This window comes from Oncorhynchus mykiss, chromosome 4, assembly GCF_057628025.1.
Source record: "Oncorhynchus mykiss isolate SJ-2025 chromosome 4, ASM5762802v1, whole genome shotgun sequence".
Lineage (NCBI taxonomy): Eukaryota > Metazoa > Chordata > Actinopteri > Salmoniformes > Salmonidae > Oncorhynchus > Oncorhynchus mykiss.
In genome coordinates this window covers 87437056-87460138 of record NC_143025.1, presented here as the reverse complement: position 1 = coordinate 87460138, position 23083 = coordinate 87437056, and the positions used below count along the sequence as shown (strand labels likewise).

Below are 23083 nucleotides of genomic sequence, written 5' to 3'. Positions count from 1 at the left end.
AGAATAACCAGACCCTCTCCCAACCGCAAAGGAGGAGGGAACTGTGGGGGGTTTTGACACCTCCACACCCGGTCATAAATTTAAGAAGGAGAGAACTCTTTCTACCCTTTATTATCAACCAAAGGAATGCCTTTGTCTAAAGAGACTTTTACCCGCCCAAAACGTGGATAATGGAACAATAATTCTAACATAAAGAATGTGGGGAATGGTCAGTGGGGAACTATGGAAAATGAATGTAATATTGGTTTTCATTTTGTGATGTAATTAAAAACTGTATGGACCAAATACTATAACTTCGAAAGGAACCCCCTTAATCTGTCGGGTTTTCATCCAACATGCTGTGAATACAATATGAAGGATGATGAAAGTATTTCTGTTAAAATATGAATGTGATTTTAGGAGGGTTAAGAGAATCAATCTCCTATAAACTGTACATAAGTAAGTACCCATGCCCCGAGTGAGTTCAGAGAGCATGTCAGACGAACGGAGTGCATAACAAGAGTTTTGACAAGAGTGCCTAAAAAGCATTGCCGACGAAATTAAGATTTAGACCAGGAAACATGAGGTGGAGAACTGCACGTTTGAAATGGTTGAAAGCAGCCTCAACACGAGGTGAAGAAATCCACTCACCTACCAGTCCAAGACACCGCCAGTTTGCAGCTGCGTGTGTAAAGTGGTTTGGAATTTCGACTATCTAGCCGAGGGGGAAGAGGCGAGAAGCTCACCTCAGACAATCACTGGCACAGCTGATTAGCTGTCTTTGATTTGCTTTTCTCAATATCTGACTTTAGTGAGACTATCCTACTACGCTCATCACCAATGGGAACTGGCTGGTTATCTTCCAGAGTGAACAACACAGGAAGATAAGACGTGAAAGGGGAGACCCCTTTTGGACAATCAGAGCCATGCAACTGGAACAGCTGTTCCAACAGAGATACAACTCACACGTAAATACATTCATGACTTCTTATTCCAAACGGATGGCGGGTCGTGTGCAAACTATATGATTAACGTTACTGTGAGAATAATTCTGAAATGTCTCGATGATAAGTGTGCCCCTCTCTCGCTCTCTCTCTGTGTGTTGTGTCTGATTTCAAACATGCTTTACAGTGAAAGCTCCACAAACGATTGTTAGGTCACCACCAACTCACAGAAAAACCCAGCCATTTTTCCAGCCAAAGAGAGGTCACAAAAAGAGTCACAAAAAGTACAAATAGAGATAGAATTAATCAATAACCTTTGATGATCTTCATCAGATGACACTTATAGGACTTCATGTTACATAATACATATGTTTTGTTCTGTGAAGTTCATATTTATATCCAAAAATTGTATTTTACATTGGCGTGTTACGTTCAGTAGTTAGAAATATAGATACACTTCTCCTTAATGCAACCGCTCTGTCAGATTTTAAAAAAAACTTTACGGAAAAAGCACAATCTGAGAACGGCGCTCAGAGCCCAAACCAGCCAGATAAATATCTGCCATGTTGGGTAGTCAACATTATTCATAAACAGCATTATACATATTCACTTACCTTTGATCTTCATCAGAATGCACTCCCAGGAATCGCAGTTCCACAATAAATGCTTGTTTTGTTCAATAATGTCCATTTATGTCCATTTATGTCCAATAGCTTCTTTTGTTAGGGCGTTTGGTAAACAAATCCAAATGCGTGATCTGGTCCATTCGGACGAAACGTTCAAAAAGTTATATTACAGGTCGAAGAAACTTGTCAAACTAAGTATAGAATCAATCTTTAGGCTGTTTTTATCATAAATTTTCAATAATGTTCCAACCAGAGAATTCCATTGTCTGTAGAAATGCACTGGAACGAGAGGTACCGCTCATGACAAATGCGCGTGACTGAGAACGAGGCTGTAGGCAGACCCCTGACTCAATCCCCTCTCATCCGGCCCCCCTTCACATGAGAAGTCTGAAACAACGTTCTAAAGACGGGTGACATCTAGTGGAAGCCTTAGGAAGTGCAAAATGACCCATATCCCACTGTGAATTCGATAGGGGCTGAGTTCAAAAAGTACAAACCTCAGATTTCCCACTTCCTGTTTGGATTTTTTCTCAGGTTTTTGCCTGCCATATGAGTTCTGTTATACTCACAGACATCATTCAAACTGTTTTAGACACTTCAGAGTGTTTTCTATCCAATACTAATAATAATATGCATATATTAGCATCTGGGACTCAGTAGGAGGCAGTTTACTCTGGGCATGCTATTCATCCAAAAGTGAAAATGCTGCCCCCTATCCCAAATTAAACAACCTCTTCTGTGGTGCTCCAAAATCCTAATGAGTTAATTGTTATGTCATTTAATTTAATCTGGTAACAATTAAACATATTTAGTGGATTCAATAAATAACAGTCATCAGATTACTGAATGTATAGTCACGACACTGCAGTGGGAGAAACGAGATGGAACCTCGTTCTGCCCCAGCGTCGTGTTGACTATGGAAATAAAACTTGACCTCAACCTGCAGAGGGAGAAACAGGGAGCAGACAAACAGTATCTTAGCTCGTTCTGCTCCTCAGAGTTCTACTACGGAAATGGATGTCACCTCAAACAACAACATGAATGCCAGTGATTAGCTGCCTCAGAGTGAAGAAGTGAGTCGTCGTGACTACAGGGGGCTCAGTGTAGTGACAGCTGCCAAGGACAAGACAGACAGCCCCTATAAAGAACAGACCCCCTCTAGTGAAAACCACAGAAACAGGGATCTGTTTTATCTGCTCTGATGCTGATCTCCTTTGTCTTGATTGCGTTGTGATTGCCATTCGTTGTCTCCATTCATTGTGATTGCCATTCGTTGTCTCCATTCATTGCGATTGCCATTGGTTGGAATTGCCATTGTTTAGAAATGCCATTCGTTAGTTACCTTCATGGGAATTGCCACTCGTTAGAATAGGCTTTCGTGGCAATTGCCATTTGTTTTGTAAACACAGCTCTCCCTACACATAACAAAACGGGTCATGAAATAGCCCAAGCTAGCCTTAAAAAATATTGTATGTAAGAAATGGCCACATTCGCAGAGAGCTATTCTGTCAGTTGGTCATGCTTGCTACAGTACGTCCTGCTCTGTGACCCAGAGGATTGTCGACCTATTTTTCTCTCACTTGGCTCTCCCAAGCGAACACAATTATCACCCCCTCTCTCTCGCCATCCGTGGCTACACGCAAACAGTTACCTTGACCTACATTACCACATGGGGCCTGACACCAGGGGCCACCCCAGTGGAGTTGGGGGCACAATGTGTCATCTGCATCGTGTGTGATTCTATATCAAATTCATTGTGAGGGTAAATACTAGGTGTCTTGTGTATGACTCATTATGACGTAAACAATCAGGCCCATTTGGTTTTTAAGGTGTGATGGTAGAGAGCATAGAACACAGCTTTGTCTCTGTCTGCCTCTCACTAAGGCTTGTGCTTCACCAGCCAACCTTAATGTCTCCTTTCCTGGCGATCGGTGCTGAAGTGTTTTTGCTTCAAGGATCAGAAACGGTCAATTTATGAGGAATATTTATCAGGGGTGTAATTGAAAAATGATCTGGAGGCAGAGAGTGGACAGTGTTTTGGACTCTAGCGGGTACATGCACTGCCTCTGTCAACAGAATATCAATTTAATTAATTAATTTGAGTAAGCAGGAATATCGGTATGATTAATTCATTTCAGTAAGCAGGATCCTATTTAATTCAGTCAATGTGACATACAGTCCCACTTAATATTGAACATGGTTCACTCTTGTGGGCTTTTCTTAAATGTCAGAGACCACACCTGTGCAGTATGTCAACCACTTGTGTGCTATATTTCCAGTGCAAATGTTGCATTGGTACTGAGTGAACCTGGCCCAATGTGTCTAAGGCTGAGTTTACACAGGTAGCCTAATCCTGATCTTTTGCCACAAATTGGTCTTTTGACCAATCAGATCAGATCTTTTGCCAATAATTGGACTGCCTGTGTAAACATAGCCTGAGATGTTGTGTAATGTCTCCACAGCTCGCTAAACCCGACGGACAGAGCCCAATGTGTCTGTCCATAAATTAATCATAGATAGACAGGAACTTGATCTTTTCATTTCCTGGGATGATTAGTCCTAACTCCTGGGGTGGCTAGATAACTGGCTGGCCTCAAGTCCTTTTGAAATCTGCTTCAATCACAAATATCTTCTTCAATGAGTGATAGTTACTCACCCGGTGAGAGTTCTGGCCTTATTTGAAGTGAAGTAATGAACTATTTATCAGTTTTGGATGCCGATGGGTCCATAGTTTGTATAGCTTTTTTGTAGGCTTTTCGTCACGTCTAAAGATATTACATTTTCGGGACTTGGCTGTAGATATGCAGTACCATAGAAGCTTTCACACAGTGTTGTGTTTGAGACCACCTAAATTGAGACCGAATCAAGACATCCTGAAGCAAATCAAGTCTGTGGCAAGACCGCGTCAAGGCCGAGACCAGAAAAATGCAAGTCCAATTCAAGACCATGACTGTAATTTTGTCAAATCGCCACCATAATAATAGTTGAAAATGTCCAGTATTTCTGTGTTCGTATTTCAGAACAACATATGGATTCTTTAGACATTCAGAATGGAGAACAAATGCATTCTGGGGGAAACTAGAGCCACTCTACAAATTATTACTAACCCAAACACAGAGGTGAACAATCAGGGCCATCTACGCCTTCAGAGAAGGGCGAAGGATTCATGAAACAATAATAATAATATTAATTATATTATTTTCAATGATGTTCTGATTTAATCTCTTCAGTTTCAGTTGAAAAGGTTAACACTGAAGAGAAAAATAATTCCAATCAGGATTTTTCATTTGTGGTATCTGGGGAGATAATTCTAGCTACATTGGCTAGGCCGTCAGAACCTAGATAGAAGGCATCTGCCATTCAACTGTATTAGTTAACCATTTTGGAGTGACAGTGGAATCAACCAATCACATCTGGACTTGTAATGGGTGGGACCGTTTTTACAAAAACATATGGAAACTTCTGCCTTCTCAAAGGCCAACAGGTCACTTTACACAATAGTGAGCGGTAGTTATCCTACGGTTTAGCTAGCTATCTTTTGTTGTAAGCTAGTTTGCAGCGGCTGTAGCCGGTGTTATCGAAGAGGATGTTGTTGCTAATTTGTTAGCTTTTCAAGAATAACTTTGACCAAGAAGTTGACCTTGTACTGCAGTGGGTCACAGTGATTCTTTGTAGTTTTAAGGATCTGACCCTTTTTTTCCAATTTTCTCCTAAAATGACATACTCCAACTACACTCTCCTCAAACAATAGCATGGTATTTCTTCACTGTAAATTGGACAGTGCAGTTAGATTAACAATAATTTAAGCTTTCTGCCCATGTCTATGGCCTGGGAAATGTTCTTGTTACTTACAACGTCATGCTAATCACATTAGCACACGTTAGTGCAACCGTCCCGTAGAGGTTAAACAAATCTACTTTGAAACAAAAGTACACTATATGACCAAAAGTATGTGGACGCTTTCTCGTTGAACATCTCATTCCAAAATCATGGACATTAATATGGAGTTGGTCCCCCCCCCTTTGTTGCTATAACAGCCTCCACTCTTCTGGAGAGGCTTTCCACTAGATGTTGGAACATTGCTGCTATAACAGCCTCCACTCTTCTGGGAAGGCCTTCCACTAGATGTTGGAACATTGCTTCTATAACAGCCTCCACTCTTCTGGGAAGGCTTTCCACTAGATGTTGGAACATTGCTGCTATAACAGCCTCCACTCTTCTGGGAAGTCTTTCCACTAGATGTTGGAACATTGCTGCTATAACAGCCTCCACTCTTCTGGGAAGGCTTTCCACTAGATGTTGGAACATTACTGCTATAACAGCCTCCACTCTTCTGGGAAGGCTTTCCACTAGATGTTGGAACATTGCTGCTATAACAGCCTCCACTCTTCTGGGAAGGCTTTCCACTAGATGTTGGAACATTGCTGCTATAACAGCCTCCACTCTTCTGGGAAGGCTTTCCACTAGATGTTGGAACATTGCTGCTATAACAGCCTCCACTCTTCTGGGAAGGCTTTTCACTAGATGTTGGAACATTGCTGCGGGGACTTGCTTCCATTCACAGTCCATTGGCGGCGAGCTTTGCACCACTCCAGCCAACATTTACCATTGCGCATGGTGATTTTAGGATTGTGTACGGCTGCTCGGCCATGGAAACTAATTTCATGAAGATCCCGGCAAAGAGGCAGTTTGCAACTCTAGTGAGTGTTGCAACCAAGGACAGATGATTTTTACACGCTACGGCGGTCCCTTTCTATGAGCTAGTGTTGGCCTACCACTTCGCGGCTGAGCCGTTGTTGCTCCTAGACAGTTCCACCTCACAATAACATCACTGACAATTGACCGGGGGCAGCTCTAGCAGGGCAGACATTTTTTACGAACTGACTTGTTGAAAAGGTGGCTTCCTATCACTGTGCCACTTTGAAAGTCAGGAAGGCCATTCTACTGCCAATGTTTGTCCATGGAGATTGCATGGCTGTGTGCTTGATTTTTACACACCTGTCAGCAACGGGTGTGGCTAAAATAGACAAATCCATTCATTTGAAGGGGTGTCCACATGCATACATACTTTTGTATATATAGTGTACCCACCTGACATACATGGTTATGGGCTTAAAAATACACCTGTACCATGTCAGATATAGAGTTGAAATGTATTACATTTTGAGTTTGCGTCCCAATATTACACTTTATATTCTTCACAGAGGACTGAAATATAACATATCTGTCTAACATAGAAACACTGAACTTTTTAAATCTGTTTTTTTAATAACCTTTATTAATTATGAAATGATAAAATATTCATAACATTCCACCCATAAGGCCGAAGAGGGTGGTTTTGGTAATGGACTGCAGGAAAGGGTTGTTTCAAGTTATCAAAATCTGGTAAGCGGGACTGCTTTTTTTCTCTCAATCTGATTGGGTGGGCCTGGCAGGGCCTGGCTCCCCAATGAGTCGGCCCAGTCATGCCTACGCCCCTGATGCAAACAGCACATGATGACTGAATTGAGCATCACAAGGACCAAAACTATTTCAATACCTGGTCTGCATACCCATTGTTGCCTTAGCATTTACTGGTAGATATATAAGTTGAAACGTCTCTCCTACCTACCCTACCAGCTACCGATGACATTCTTCTGTGAGTTGCTCTATGCGAAAACCAGTTGAGCTCTTTTAGCCTGCAAATTATATTCCGCCGAAACTAGGCTGTGTGTGCGGTGCAGAGGAGGCTGCTGAGGGGAGGACGGCTTATAATAATGGCTAGAACGGCGCAATTGGATTGGCATCAAACACAGAGAAACCATGGAAACCATGTGTTTGATACTATTCCGCTCCAGCCATTACCACGAGCCCGTCCTCCCCAAGTAAGGTGCCACCAGCCTCCTGTGTTGTGGCATGTGAATATATTACACTTGCTTTGCGTTTGACTACTTTGTGAATGATTTCTCTATTGCACTACATCATTGATAGGTCGTATACCTCCACTACACTACTTTGATAAGCATCAGTGGGGATTAAGAAGTGAAGTATGCGCAATGCCTACTGGGGGGAGTGCACTGTTATTACCATTTCTGTCCTTTCAGCATCACAAACCTGTCACACACTGAAGGCCTGGGTCCAATAGGTTCACCACTGTTCCAACCTGTCACACACTGAAGGTCCAATAGGTTCACCACCGTACTAACCTGTCACACACTGAAGGTCCAATAGGTTCACCACTGTACTAACCTGTCACACACTGAAGGCCTGGGTCCAATAGGTTCACCACCATACTAACCTGTCACACACTGAAGGCCTAGGTCCAATAGGTTCACCACCGTACTAACCTGTCACACACTGAAGGCCTGGGTCCAATAGGTTCACCACCGTACTAACCTGTCACACTGAAGACCTGGGTCCAATAGGTTCACCACCGTACTAACCTGTCACACACTGAAGGCCTGGGTCCAATAGGTTCACCACCATACTAACCTGTCACACACTGAAGGTCTAATAGGTTCACCACCATACTAACCTGTCACACACTGAAGGCCTGGGTCCAATAGGTTCACCACTGTACTAACCTGTCACACACTGAAGGTCCAATAGGTTCACCACTGTACTAACCTGTCACACACTGAAGGCCTGGGTCCAATAGGTTCACCACTGTACTAACCTGTCACACACTGAAGGTCCAATAGGTTCACCACCGTACTAACCTGTCACACACTGAAGGTCCAATAGGTTCACCACTGTACTAACCTGTCACACACTGAAGGTCCAATAGGTTCACCACCGTACTAACCTGTCACACACTGAAGGTCCAATAGGTTCACCACTGTTCCAACCTGTCACACTGAAGGTCCAATAGGTTCACCACCATACTAACCTGTCACACACTGAAGGTCCAATAGGTTCAGCACCATACTAACCTGTCACACACTGAAGGTCCAATAGGTTCACCACCGTACTAACCTGTCACACACTGAAGGTCCAATAGGTTCACCACCGTACTAACCTGTCACACACTGAAGGTCCAATAGGTTCACCACTGTACTAACCTGTCACACACTGAAGGTCCAATAGGTTCACCACCATACTAACCTGTCACACACTGAAGGTCCAATAGGTTCACCACTGTACTAACCTGTCACACACTGAAGGTCCAATAGGTTCACCACTGTACTAACCTGTCACACACTGAAGGCCTGGGTCCAATAGGTTCACCACTGTACTAACCTGTCACACACTGAAGGCCTAGGTCCAATAGGTTCACCACTGTACTAACCTGTCACACTGAAGACCTGGGTCCAATAGGTTCACCACTGTTCCAACCTGTCACACACTGAAGGTCCCATAGGTTCACCACTAGGGTTGCACATTTTGGGGAATATTCAGAGGTGGAAACTTTCCGTGGGAATTAACAGGAATATATGGGAATTAACAGGAATATATGGGAATTAACAGGAATATATGGGAATTAACAGGAATATATGGGAATGAACAGGAATATATGGGAATTAACAGGAATATATGGGAATTAACAGGAATATATGGGAATGAATATGAATTCTATTTAAATGTAGATGTTTTTTGCATTGGATATATTTACCATATCATATTGAGACAGAAACATAAACCTTTTACCTCATAAGTAGATATAATTACAAATGGTTAAATCCGTCCACTAGAAGAAAAAAAAAACTATTTAGTTACGAATTTAACTTTAATTAAATTAGTTGACTCTTCACATGATTTCACTGAACAACAAAAGAAAGGGAATATTGAATGATCCCCAATGATCCATCGCATCTCCCAAAAACGTTTTCGACATCTGTAAAATGATAGTCTAGAAACTAAAGCTTTGGTTGTCTTCCTCAGGCTTCCATGGCTTCTCCCTGGACCTCCTCAATGTCCACCTCTTGAACATCAGACTCTGAGGCCTCATCTTCACTGTCACTTTCCAACCTTATTGGTGATGGCTCGTTGTCAGGCTCAAAAAGCCTCACATTTGCCTGAATGGCCACCAATTTTTCAACCTTTGTAAGGTTGCTTTGGTGTGTGTGTGTGTGTGTGTGTTCCCAAACAAGGACCAGTTGCGCTCTGAGACGGCTGATGTTGATGGGATTTGGAGAATGATGGAGGCAACAGGGGAAAGAGCCTCAGATCCACAAAGTCCCTTCCACCAGGTGGCTGATGAGATATGTTGGCACGACTACCATATTGCATCTCCATCCCAAAGCCTTGCTTGGAAGTGTACTTCGCCAGACTGCCAATAACCTTGCCCTCATCCAGGCCAAGGTGGCGAGACACGGTAGTGATGACACCATAGGCCTTGTTGATCTCTGCATCAGACAGGATGCTCTTGCCAGCATACTTAAGGTCCAACATGTACTCTGCGGGGTGCACGGGCTTCAGGCAGAAGTCTTCACACTTTTTGATGTATTTCAGAACTGCTGTTTCCTCTGCTTGGAGCAACAGTGAAGTGGGCAGGGCTGTACAGATTTCTTCTCTTACATCTGCAAGCAGAGTCTGAACATCAGACAGGATGGCATTGTCTCCCTCAATCTGTGCAATGGCTACTGCTATAGGTTTCAGGCTGCTTACCACTCTCTCCCAAAATACATCATCCAGGAGGATCCTCTTAATGGGGCTGTCAATTTTGGCAGACTGTGATATAGCCATTTCTTGGAGAGACTCCTTCCCCTCCAGGAGACTGTCAAACATGATGACAACATTACCCCAATGGGTGTTGCTGGGCAGCTTCAATGTGGTGCTTTTATTCTTCTCACTTTGCTTGGTGAGGTAGATTGCTGCAATAACTTGATGACCCTTCACATACCTAACCATTTCCTTGGCTCTCTTGTAGTGTATCCATTGTTTTCAGCCCTTGTGATCTATGCGTTTACCAGGGCAGCCCTTGTGATCTCTGCGTTTCCAGGGCAACCCTTGTGATCTATGCGTTTCCAGGGCAGCCCTTGTGATCTGTGTGTTTCCAGGGTAGCCCTTGTGATCTGCCAGGGTAGCCCTTGTGATCTGTGCGTTTCCAGGGTAGCCCTTGTGATCTGTGTGTTTACCAGGGCAGCCCTTGTGATCTGTGTGTTTTTAAAGAGCCTGTGTGGTGTCCTCCGTCTCTCCTCCCTCCCATGTGTTTCTAAGGGAACCCATCTCTGTGCCAGGCAGTGTCCCAACATCATACCACATTGTCACCCCAGTGTGAGACGAGAACAGCTAAGAGAACAGTCATTAAAGGGTGGAGTTATTTGTTTAACCTGTGGGAGAATAGATGATGATGATGTGGTATCTGACTTGTCCACTGTACTGTTTAGACAAACCAAGGGGTTCATTTGATCAAACACTGATAAAGGCTCTCCATTGAAGACTGAACACTTCATCAGTTTCCATGGTCTATATGTATGCTCTAGGCTATATCTGTTTGATAGGAAAATCTCAATCTCAAGCTCTGAAAACAGGATGTGCTAACATGAAATGCTCTGGAATAACCCTCTGTAATAAATTACACTCTGTACTCTTAAACAGTTTCCCTCACTGCATCCGATTGACACTGATACTGTAGCCTAATCCCGCTATTTCTCTGTGTTTCGTATGGGCCAAAATTTCACAATATATTCATAAACCTTTTTAATGACCAAATGATGAACAGTTTTCTGCTTAATCGTGTTACGTAGGCTCATATCTGATTATGAACTTGATGCTTGGCTGGATTCGAACTGATTCTCACAGACATCGTCTCACTTGTTCCTGGCAGTGGTGATGAAGGGGTCTAAATATCGGTCCTCCTACCGATTTGCTTTCTTGACTCCAGAGTTGAATTGCAATTAGCTTCACAGTGATTTATCGATGGCTAAATTCCGTTAAAGAGTCAGTGTGTTAATTGCTTTGGTTTTTAAAAAAGCTTGACAAAGAAGCGTAATAGTGGTATCCCTCAATGGGTAGCCTAACCACTTGTTGGATTAAAAGAAGACGAGGACTTTAGTGGTGTTGATTACTGCTTGTGGGCTCCCGAGTGGCGCAGCATCTCAGTGCTAGAGGCGTCAATACAGACCCTGGTTTGATTCCAGTCTGTATCACAACCCGGCCGTGATTGGGAGTCAGCGCACAATTTGTCTCAGCGTCGTCCGGGTTTAGCCGGGGTAGGCCGTCATTGTAAATAAAAATGTGTTCTTAACCTAGTTAAATAAAATAAATAAAATTGTGAAAGCCGTTCTTAAAGCCAATTTTGACATCACTCCCAGTTCTAAAAATCTATGATCCATTAGCTAATTTTACTCCAAGGAAGGAAGGGTGTGTTATTAGAGTATTTACACTGGGCCTGCGTCTCTGATGGTTGGCTGTTTACCAGGGAAACCAGCTGCTGTACTGTAACTGTCATGTGTCCCTCTCCACAACACGACATGCTTTGCTTACACAGAGGGTGTGGCCTGGTTAACACGGATGCTGGGTTTGTGTGGGTCACATCAGGCTCTGCTTCCCACAGTTGTGTCAAGTTGGCTGGATGTCCTTTGGGTGGTGGACCATTCTTGATACACACAGGAAACGGTTAAGCGTAAAAAACCTACTAGCGTTGCAGTTCTTGACACAAACTGGTGCGCCTGGCACCTACTGCAATACCCTGTTCAAAGGCACTTAAATATTTTGTCTTGCCCATTCACCCTCTGAATGGCACAAACCATGTCTCAAGGCTTAAACATCCTTATCTCCTCCCCTTCATCTACACTGATTGCAGTGGATTTAACATGTGACATCAATATGGAATCATAGCTTTCACCTGGTCAGTCTGTTCTTAATGTTTTGGTTACTGAGTCTATATCACACTATGAACTTTAAGGCCGCTCATCATCTACAGCCGTGACCAAAAGTTGAGAATGACACAAATATAAATTTCCACAAAGTTTGCTGCTTCAGTGTCTTTAGATATTTTTGTCAGATGTTACTATGGAATACTGAACTATAATTACAAGCATTTCATAAGTGTCAAAGGCTTTTATTGACAATTACATGAAGTTGATGCAAAGAGTCAATATTTGCAGTGTTGACCCTTCTTTTTCAAGACCTCTGCAATCCGCCCTGGCATGCTGTCACTTAACTTCTGGGCCACATCCTGACTGATGGCAGCCCATTCTTGCATAATCAATGCTTGGAGTTTGTCAGAATTTGTGGGGTTTTGTTTGTCCACCCGCCTCTTGAGGATTGACCACAAGTTCTCAATGGGATTAAGGTCTGGGGAGTTTCCTGGCCAGGGACCCAAAATATCGATGTTTTGTTCCCCGAGCCACTTAGTTATCACTTTTGCCTTATGGCAAGGTGCTCCATCATGCTGGAAAAGGCATTGTTCGTCACCAAACTGTTCCTGGATGGTTGGGAGAAGTTGCTCTCAGATGATGTGTTGGTACCATTCTTTGTTCATGTCTGTTTTCTTAGGCAAAATTGTGAGTAGTGAGCCCACTCCCTTGGCTGAGAAGCAACTGTTACTGTAATTTAATTATGCCAATGTGCTTTCATTAATTGAAAACCCTTAATCTATTTTATGAGAATTTGTAAGATTCTTGTTTGCATAAAATAGATGGAGACCAGTCTTTTTAATAATAGGTAACAGAATTTATTCTCGGAGCACGCTGCCACTTAACCACGAGCAACAGTTTATATACAGATCATGACGTCATTTCATTGCGTTAACAGAATCCCCTCCTCTCGACCGGGACAAAGTGAGGTGAAAAGTTCATTCTAACTTACTAACACACTCCCAGATAACTTTTGACCCCTCAACATTATCTATCACCACTGAGCTGACAGTTCTAATTAACAGAAAACTTAGGAATGCACTCACTGTCTTATCTAAAAACCCCAGAGCTCAGTTCCGTAGGTTCAACCATAGGCTAACGACCTTATCTGTTTTCACAGTCCACAACCCATTCGTTTCTTCCTAGTTGAAATGGTGTTCATTAACTTTAATTACTCCTTGTCCGTGTCTCACAATCCCTTCTTATGAAGTCATATTGTTAATCAGATATAATAAAACAGAGTATATGTTTTATTTAGTTACAGTTCCATTTAAAATGATTTGTTCAGTCATTTAATCATAATTTTACCAACAGCAACCCCACACATAAATTATCTCAGGATGCTTTACTGTTGGCAGGACTGATGGTAGCGCTCACCTTGTCTTCTCCGGACAAGCTCTTTTCCAGATGCCCCCAACAATCGGAAAGGGGATTCATCAGAGAAAAGATGGTCCTGGCGCTTGCTGGACTTTTATGGGCGCCGAAGCCTTCTTCAACACAAATTTGAACCGCTCGCCTTGAAGTTCTTGAGGATCCGATAAATGGTTGATTTAGGTACAATCTTACTGGCAGCAATATCCTTGCCTGTGAAGCCCTTTTTGTGCAAAGCAATGATGATGGTACTTGTTTCCTTGCAGGTAACCATGATTGACAGAGGAAGAACAATGATTCCAAGCACCACCCTCCTTTTGAAGCTTCCAGTCTGTTATTTGAACTCAATCAGCATGACAGAGTGATCTCCAGCCTTGTCCTTGTCAACACTTCGACATGTGTTAACGAGAGAATCACTGACATGATGTTAGCTGGTGTTATTGTGGCAGGGCTGAAAGGCAGTGGAAATGTTTTTGGGGGATTCGGTTTATTTGCATGGCAAAGAGGGACTTTGCAATTAATCTGATCACTCTTCATAACATTCTGGAGTATATGCAAATTGCCATCATGCAAACTGAGGCAGCGGACTTTGTGAAAATGAATATTTGTCATTCTCAAAACTTTTGGCCACGACTGTACCTTGGTTATAATAATGTACTCTGCTGTGCATACTATGCACTTTAATCCTACTGTTTACAATATGATACAGTTTATGACATTGCCTTTGATATGCCTGCTCATCTGAAACAGATTTCCCACAACTGACAGGAACTGATCGATGCTTTGTCCGTGTAATGCTGAGACATCTGAGACTCGGAGACAAACTCAGGGTAGATGAGAAAGAGGACTCGTTTGGATGAAGCAAGGCGACGTGTCATGGATGTCTCGCTCTCATCTCATCATCCCCCCCTCTGGAACTCTGACAGCACTCCGTCTCATCACCTTGGCAGCTGTTGCCATGGTTCTGTCACCGTCGGCTGCGGTATCGCCGAGTGAGCCTGAGAACAACCTAGATGGCCACACAGATCAGGTTGACACTGTGAGGTTCTGAAGCGTCTTTATCATCTCCTTAATGTGTCAATGACATTACCTTATTAATGCATATATCACCTCAGTCAATGTGCCTTGTTGACATAGAGACAAACTCTGCTGTCCTCCTCTCTTGACCCTGGGTTCCTGTGGTGCAGAGAACAATCAGCAGCTTCTGCCTCACCAACACCAACTGCAGTTGGCAGGAAACCCTGGCTGAACGACTGTTTGAATAGAGGGTTAGGGAGAGAAGCTGTGACTGAAAGACAACATTACATGACCAAAAGTATGTGGACACCTGCTCGTTGAAAATCTAATTCCAAAATCATAGGCATTAATATGGAGTTGGTCCCCCTTTGCTGCTATAAAAGCCTCCACTTTTCTGGGAAAGCTTTGCACTAGATGTTGGAACATTGCTGCGGGGACTTGCTTCCATTCAGCCACGAGCATTAGTGAGGTTGGACACTGATGTTGGGTGATTTGGCCCTGACTCTAAGTCAGCATTCCAATTCATCCCAAAAGTGTTCGATGGGGTTGAGGTCAGGGCTTTGTGCAGGCCAGTCAAGTTCTTCCACACCGATATCGAAAAAAACATTTCTGCCAGTTGGTGAAGCGTGATTCATCACTCGAGAGTACACATTTCCAATGATCCAGAGTCCAATGGCGGCAAGCTTTACACCACTCCAGCCAACACTTGGCATTGCACATGGTGATCTTAGGCTTCAAAGGCTGCTCGTCCTTTGAAACCCATTTCAGGAAGCTCCCAACAAACAGTTTTTGTGCTGACGTTGCCTCCAGAGGCAGTTTGGAACTCGGTAGTGAGTGTTGCAACTGAAGACAGACAATTATTTTCACGCTACGCGCTTCAGCACTCGGTGGTCCCCGTTCTGTTAGCTTGTGTGGCCTACCACTTCGCGGCTGAGCCGTTGTTGCTCCTCGACGTTTCCACTTCACTGTAACAGCACTTACGGTTGACCGGGGCAGCTCTGGCAGTGCAGACATTTGACGAACTGAATTGTTAGAAAGGTGGCATCCTGTGACGGTGCCATGTTGAAAGTCACCGCTTTTCATTGCGGCCATAGCGCTGCCAATGTTTGTCTATGGAGTTTGCATGGCTGTGTGCTCAGTAACGGGTTCCAGACACTTGTAGAATCTATACCAAGGTGTATTGAAGCAGTTCAGGTTTGTGGTGACCCAACGCCCTATTAAGATGCTATATGTTGGTGTTTCCTTTATTTTGGCAGTTTCCTGTATTTGTTCTTTGTTTCTGATGCCCCTCAGTGGAAAGAGTTACTACATGAGTTCTGAAGTGCATATTATAGAACTGCCAGTGAAAGGAATCAATAGTCTGCTTTCATAAGACTTTCTATGATACACTGTCTTACTGCATAACCAACCTGGTTTGGTGACCCCTAGTGACTGACTGACTGGTGACCCCTAGTGACTGACTGTTTGGTGACCCCTAGTGACTGACTGTTTGGTGACCCCTAGTGACTGACTGTTTGGTGACCCCTAGTGACTCACTGTTTGGTAACCCCTAGTGACTGACTGTTTGGTGACCCCTAGTGACTGACTGTTTGGTGACCCCTAGTGACTGACTGTTTGGTGACCCCTAGTGACTGACTGACTGACTGGTGACCCCTAGTGACTGACTGACTGACTGGTGACCCCTAGTGACTGACTATTTGGTGACCCCTAGTGACTGACTGTTTGGTGGCCCCTAGTGACTGACTGTTTGGTGACCCCCTAGTGACTGACTGTTTGGTGACCCCCTAGTGACTGACTTTTTGGTGACCCCCTAGTGACTGATTGGTTGGTGACCCCCTAGTGACTGACTGTTTGGTGACCCCTAGTGACTGACTGTTTGGTGACCCCTAGTGACTGACTGACTGGTGACCCCTAGTGACTGACTGTTTGGTGACCCCTATTGACTGACTGACTGGTGACCCCTAGTGACTGACTGTTTGGTGATCCCCTAGTAACTGACTGTTTGATGACCCCCTAGTGACTGACTAACTGGTGACCCCTAGTGACTGACTGTTCAGTGATACCATAATAAGAGATTTGCATGCTAATATTTGTATCATATGTTAGTTAATATGTAACTTAATTAAATAAACTGTATGACATGAATATATGAAATAATTCATAAATAAGTGAAGTATGAATTTAACAGATAAACAGATCTGTCTAGTATCATTCTGAGCAACTGACAGCAGTAGCCTGGTTTCAGAATCTTTTCTCTCTCTCTCGTTCTCAGGGGACTCCTTCACTCAATTCCGCTTTTCTGAGGAGAAGGAGTGGGATATTGACTCTTTGGCAGCCAATCAGGTAAATATGGTATTGCCTTTTCTCTGTTCCTCTTAAAGTTGTGTTTCCAGTATAGCTCTCTCTCTCTCTCTGTCTGTCTGTTTGTTTTCAATTAGATCTTGTTGTCAATAGTGTTTATCTGTCTTCAGACAGTGGTTAAGGTAGTGGCTAGGGTGTTGTTTTGGTACTAGTCTATGTTGTCCCAGGAGTTGATCAGTGCTCTCTCTTCCTCCGCCCCCTTCCTCAACACTCCGCCCCATTCCTCCACCCCGCCCCTTCCTCCCTTTACCCCCTTCCTTCCTCCCTCCACCCCACTCGCTCCCTCCCTCCACCCCACTCGCTCCCTCCCTCCATCCCACTCGCTCCCTCCCTCCACCACCCCTTCCCTCCTCCTTCTACCCCTTCCCCTCCTCCTTCTACCCCTTCCCCTCCTCCTTCTACCCCTTCCCCTCCTCCTTCTTCCCCTCCTCCTTCTTCCCCTCCTCCTCCTTCTTCCCCTCCTCCTTCTACCCCTTCCCCTCCTCCTTCTACCTCTTCCCCTCCTCCTTCTACCCCTTCCCCTCCTCCTTCTACCCCTTCCCCTCCTCCTTCTGCCCCTTCCCCTCCTCCTTCTACCCCTTCCCCTCCTCCTTCTACCCCTTCCCCTCCTCCGTCTACCCCTTCCCCTCCTCCGTCTACCCCTTCCCCTTCTCCTTCTACCCCTTCCCCTCCTCCTTCCACCCCTCTCCTTCTCTTTCCTTACATCTAGTTTTCAGCAGTGTTTGTGGACCTCCCAGCCCTGGCCCAGTCTCTACAAGAGCTGCCTCTCCACCAGCGACTGAACCTGGAGGCTGAACTAGTCCAGGTAGGTACTGATGCCTCTCCACCAGCGACTGAACCTGGAGGCTGAACTAGTCCAGGTAGGTACTGATGCCTCTCCACCAGCGACTGAACCTGGAGGCTGAACTAGTCCAGGTAGGTACTGACGCCTCTCCACCACAGACTCAACCTGGAGGCTGAACTAGTCCAGGTAGGTACTGATGCCTCTCCACCACAGACTGAACCTGGAGGCTGAACTAGTCCAGGTAGGTACTGATGCCTCTCCACCACAGACTCAACCTGGAGGCTGAACTAGTCCAGGTAGGTACTGATGCCTCTCCACCACAGACTCAACCTGGAGGCTGAACTAGTCCAGGTAGGTACTGATTCCTCTCCACCACAGACTGAACCTGGAGGCTGAACTAGTCCAGGTAGGTACTGATGCCTCTCCACCACAGACTCAACCTGGAGGCTGAACTAGTCCAGGTAGGTACTGATGCCTCTCCACCACAGACTCAACCTGGAGGCTGAACTAGTCCAGGTAGGTACTGATGCCTCTCCACCACAGACTGAACCTGGAGGCTGAACTAGTCCAGGTAGGTACTGATGCCTCTCCACCACAGACTGAACCTGGAGGCTGAACTAGTCCAGGTAGGTTCTGATGCCTCTCCACCACAGACTCAACCTGGAGGCTGAACTAGTCCAGGTAGGTTCTGATGCCTCTCCACCACAGACTCAACCTGGAGGCTGAACTAGTCCAGGTAGGTACTGATGCCTCCTCACCACAGACTGAACTAGTCCAGGTAGGTAATGATGCCTCTCCACCACAGACTGAACCTGGAGGCTGAACTAGTCCAGGTAGGTACTGATGCCTCTCCACCACAGACTCAACCTGGAGGCTGAACTAGTCCAGGTAGGTACTGATGCCTCTCCACCACAGACTGAACCTGGAGGCTGAACTAGTCCAGGTAGGTACTGATGCCTCTCCACCACAGACTGAACTAGTCCAGGTAGGTACTGATGCCTCTCCACCACAGACTCAACCTGGAGGCTGAACTAGTCCAGGTAGGTACTGATGCCTCTCCACCAGAGACTCAACCTGGAGGCTGAACTAGTCCAGGTAGGTACTGATGCCTCTCCACCACAGACTGAACTAGTCCTGGTGCAGAACCTTTTTGCTCCATTGGGTTTGGTGTTGGGCGTCTACACCTCTTTAGGCGTCTAGACTAGAGTATTCAGAAGTGTTGTAATATTACCATGGAAACCTGTTGAATTCTTTCTGTTTACACAGTGTTCCCAGAAAGTCATTGTCTAAGTATTGGTAGTGTATTTGTGTTGAATCCAGATGTATTATCTATTCTTGTTGTTATATATCAGGTGACCTCTCCGGTGGAGCTACCCACTATGACCATGGCACCCAAACAGAACTCTGTAGCGCTGGGTCTGTTTAAGCCTCCTGTCCCAGGAGTCCCAGCAGCTCAGAAAGGCCTTAGTCCAAGCCTGGGTGTTTCCTGTGCCGTGAGCACAGCCCCAGGCGCTGTTCCTCTGGGCTCCTCAGCTGCCAAGACCCCTGTGGTGGATGAGATGGATAAGGATTTGGACCAGCTGCTCAGTCTACAGAGCTCAGACTCAGAACCTTCACTGTCCCAAACTGGCAGGCTTGTTGAGGTTCCAAATAAACGTGAGTACCCATAACATTTTTGTTCTGTTCTGCAATCTTGTAATTAGATTATACACAGTTGCAGACTATTCAGTGTGGAAAAAATAACTTGTTGCTACAACAACCCATCACCCAGGACGTGCTACCTGTCCCAGACCTGCTGTTTTCAACTCTCTAGAGACAGCAGGAGCGGTAGAGATACTCTGAATGATCGGCTATGAAAAGCCAACTGACATTTACTCCTGAGGTGCTGACTTGTTGCACCCTCGACAACTACTGTGATTATTATTATTTGACCATGCTGGTCATTTATGAACGTTTGAACATCTTGGCCATGTTCTGTTATAATCTCCACCCGGCACAGCCAGAAGCGGACTGGCCACCCCACATAGCCTGGTTCCTCTCTAGGTTTTGGCCTTTCTAGGGAGTTTTTCCTAGCCACCGTGCTTCTACACCTGCATTGCTTGCTGTTTGGGGTTTTAGGCTGGGTTTCTGTACAGCACTCTGAGATATCAGCTGATGTACGAAGGGCGAAATAAATACCTTTGATTTGATGATTTGATTAGATCACTTAACTGTAACCTAAATAAAGGCATTGATAATTTGCTAGCAACATAAAGGGAAACGAGATGTAAAATTGTTAGTTCGTCCTCTATATCTCTGTGTGAGTACTAGGGAGAGTGCAACTTTCTGTGGTTTCTTTTTTCAGCAGCATTAGAGGAGAGGGAGGAGCTTGTCCTGGAGGAGGAGAGGGAGGAGCTTGTTCCGGAGGAGGAGCTTAAGAAGCAGGAGACACAGCAGGCCAAGGAGGAGATTCAGAAGGAGGAGGTGGCTGTACCTCCCAAGGCAGCGGTAGCAAAGGAGGTGGTGACAGAGGAGGACCTGGAAGACTGGCTGGACAGCATGATCTCCTGACCCCTGAACTCTAACCTTTGACCCTGTCTGACCTAGGAGAAGGACCGTCCAGTCCCCCTCAGCCCTTATCACATGATAACGAGTACATCCCCTCAGCCCCTAACAGTCTTACATCATATTCTAATCCATCACAGTCAAGACATGGAGCACTGCTTATATAACAGCAGATTCATTAATATGCTTTTCATAAGATCGACTTTGGATGAAGGCATTGCTGGGAGTTCTTTCCCTCCCATTGGACTGATTCACATCAAGTCCCGTGTGTTCTCCATCCTACCGACTACCCTGGATGGCTGTAGCAGCGGAGCTCTGTGAGCTGTACCTGATTTCCTATTCCTTGTCAGACACGGAAAGGGGCTCACACACAGACAGACACATTTTCCCCTCTGAAAGGTTTCTGTAATTGGATCGATGTTGTGAGTTAGTTGACACAGCCCATGGAATACAGACATGGTTTATTGCATTGGTTAATTTATTCATTCCCCCCCCCCTCTTTCCTTCTCAAAAAGAAATGCAGGTTTCCCAAAGCTACTACATATAAATGGCCGTACAATAGCAGTTCACTGTTCAATAAATTCTGAATTACGTTTTTTCTTCAGCGTGTAATTTCTACTATGGAAAGAAAGGTGTACAGGCAGACAATGGACACTGTAGTTTGGGAACAAATCCAAACGGAGCAACAATTACACAATGGGTATCTAGATATATATTATTTTCTTCTAAAAAGCTATCCCTACTGTAGCTAGGTAATTCTAATCCACAACCTAGAGCACGAAGGGTGTCAAGTTCTCATTTTTAAGGCACATTGGCACTTTATAAACACCTATAATGGGCTCAAGACTGACCCTTGAGGGACCCCTTTTTTAAATTCCTCCTCTCACCAAGCTAATTAGATTCAGACCCAAGTTCAATAAAAAGGTAGAATTAGGTCTAATTTAATTTCTAGTCAAGTTTCATCATTATCACCACCACAATTCACATTGTAGCGTTTTTGTTCTCAGGTAATATCTTGTGTTTTGGTTAATATCTTGGGTGATAATCTCGATGGCTTGTACATTCAATCACTCCTCAAGCTGTAACCCTACATATATCAATGTCTCCACTCTACCACACAACACACATTGTGCAAACCGTTTTGGGGGGTAAGCAAGTGAAAAGGGTAACGTGTCATCATAACAAATCAAATGAATGTAACCATTTACGTTGAAAGAGAAAACAAGGTGTCGACGTGACAGGTGACCTATCTTCACAATGAAAATTCAAACACCAAGTCCAGTCATCGTCTTCATCAACCTCAGTCTCTCCTCAGTAGTGGCTGGCCAGTTCATTAGGTGACACTGTATGATGGATACAATGGCAGCAGAAGAGCTAAGTGGAGCTAGATTTCATGTTCCATTAAGGTTCAAGTGAGTTAGTCTTTACCAGATAGTGTTGTGGGGTAGCTGGATGGTGTTCTGGTGTCCTCTCTACCCAGATAGTGTTGTAGGGTAGCTGGGTAGTGTTCTGGTGTCCTCTCTACCCAGATAGTGTTGTAGGGTAGTGTTCTGGTGTCCTCTACCCAGACAGTGTTGTAGGGTAGTGTTCTGGTGTCCTCTCTACCCAGATAGTGTTGTAGGGTAGTGTTCTGGTGTCCTCTACCCAGATAGTGTTGTAGGGTAGTGTTCTGGTGTCCTCTCTACCCAGATAGTGTTGTAGGGTAGTGTTCTGGTGTCCTCTCTACCCAGATAGTGTTGTAGGGTAGTGTTCTGGTGTCCTCTCTACCCAGATAGTGTTGTAGGGTAGTGTTCTGGTGTCCTCTATCCATTAAATGTTGTTGAAGTGATGTAAGAAGGCTGCCTCAGATAGGATGTAGGGTTTGTGAGTAGACTTGTCTCTCAAATACAGACAGTGCTTTACGGTAAATGGGAAGTGTTAAGTGTCCTCTCTACACAGGTAGGGTAGCTAGCTAGCTAATGTAGTTTTAGGTGTTCTCTCTCAAGGTAGGGTTGGAGAGTAGCTGGGTAGTATTAGATGTCCTCTCTACCCAAGCAGGTCCTCATACTGCTTCCTGAAACAGTCCCCAGCAGGGAAGAAGTCCCAGCATCTCTCCTGGTACATCTTCCACACATACGACTCCTGTTGAAGGACAGGGAAATACACAGTAGTTAAAATGGTTTTAGGAGTGAAAAGGTGTTTTCAACTAGAAAAGGTCATTTTACATGACATCAAATTGTGTAGTGTGGTAAAGTCAAATAGCAGCAATATTACCATTTTAAAATTCACATGACATTCAAAATGCGTGGCATCGTTGGCGGTTTAGGGAGCGATTTGCATTTTCTGTGTATCAAATTTACAAACTATAATTTCAAGTTGATTAAAGTTTATTTATATATATATATATATTTAACTTCTTGGATGCATTCAGATTCAGTTTAAAAATTCGGATTCAAAACCAGAGACAACATCCTGGTACTTTGCAAGGTGGAGAAGAACAGAGACTCAACCGCTTTGGAAAAACAGAAGCTTTTGCTAGATTCCGAAGCCAAAGTGGCATTTATTGTCTTCCTATGAATTGGTCTCTAGCGTTTAAACCGTTTATAAGCTATTAGGGCTATATCCCATTCCTGAAAGCTTAGACTCTATCAAACATGGACATTGAACCAATGTGGACTAGATGTTAAATTGACGTCT

The 23083-nt window shown here is 44.5% G+C and overlaps 2 protein-coding genes across 4 annotated transcripts in view; one reads left to right on the top strand and one right to left on the bottom strand.

Annotated features, from left to right (window-relative positions):
• Nucleotides 1-21000, top strand: part of aven (apoptosis and caspase activation inhibitor) — a 52436-nt gene extending 31436 nt beyond the window's left edge. The window contains exons 3-6 of one of the 2 annotated variants that reach the window (XM_090233225.1): nt 16991-17061; nt 17789-17884; nt 19216-19519; nt 20211-21000. In XM_090233225.1, the coding sequence (XP_090089351.1) occupies nt 16991-17061; nt 17789-17884; nt 19216-19519; nt 20211-20413 (674 nt within the window). In that variant the 3' untranslated portion in view covers nt 20414-21000. Of the gene's footprint in view, nt 1-16990; nt 17062-17788; nt 17885-19215; nt 19520-20207 lie in introns of both variants that reach the window. The other variant, XM_036976481.2, reaches the window with a different exon arrangement.
• The window catches only part of LOC110521100 (ryanodine receptor 3), a 266242-nt gene continuing 264026 nt past the window's right edge, over nt 20868-23083 (bottom strand). For both annotated transcript variants that reach the window (XM_090233224.1, XM_036976224.2), the window contains one exon: nt 20868-22528. In XM_090233224.1, the coding sequence (XP_090089350.1) occupies nt 22433-22528 (96 nt within the window). In that variant the 3' untranslated portion in view covers nt 20868-22432. The remainder of the gene's footprint in view (nt 22529-23083) is intronic.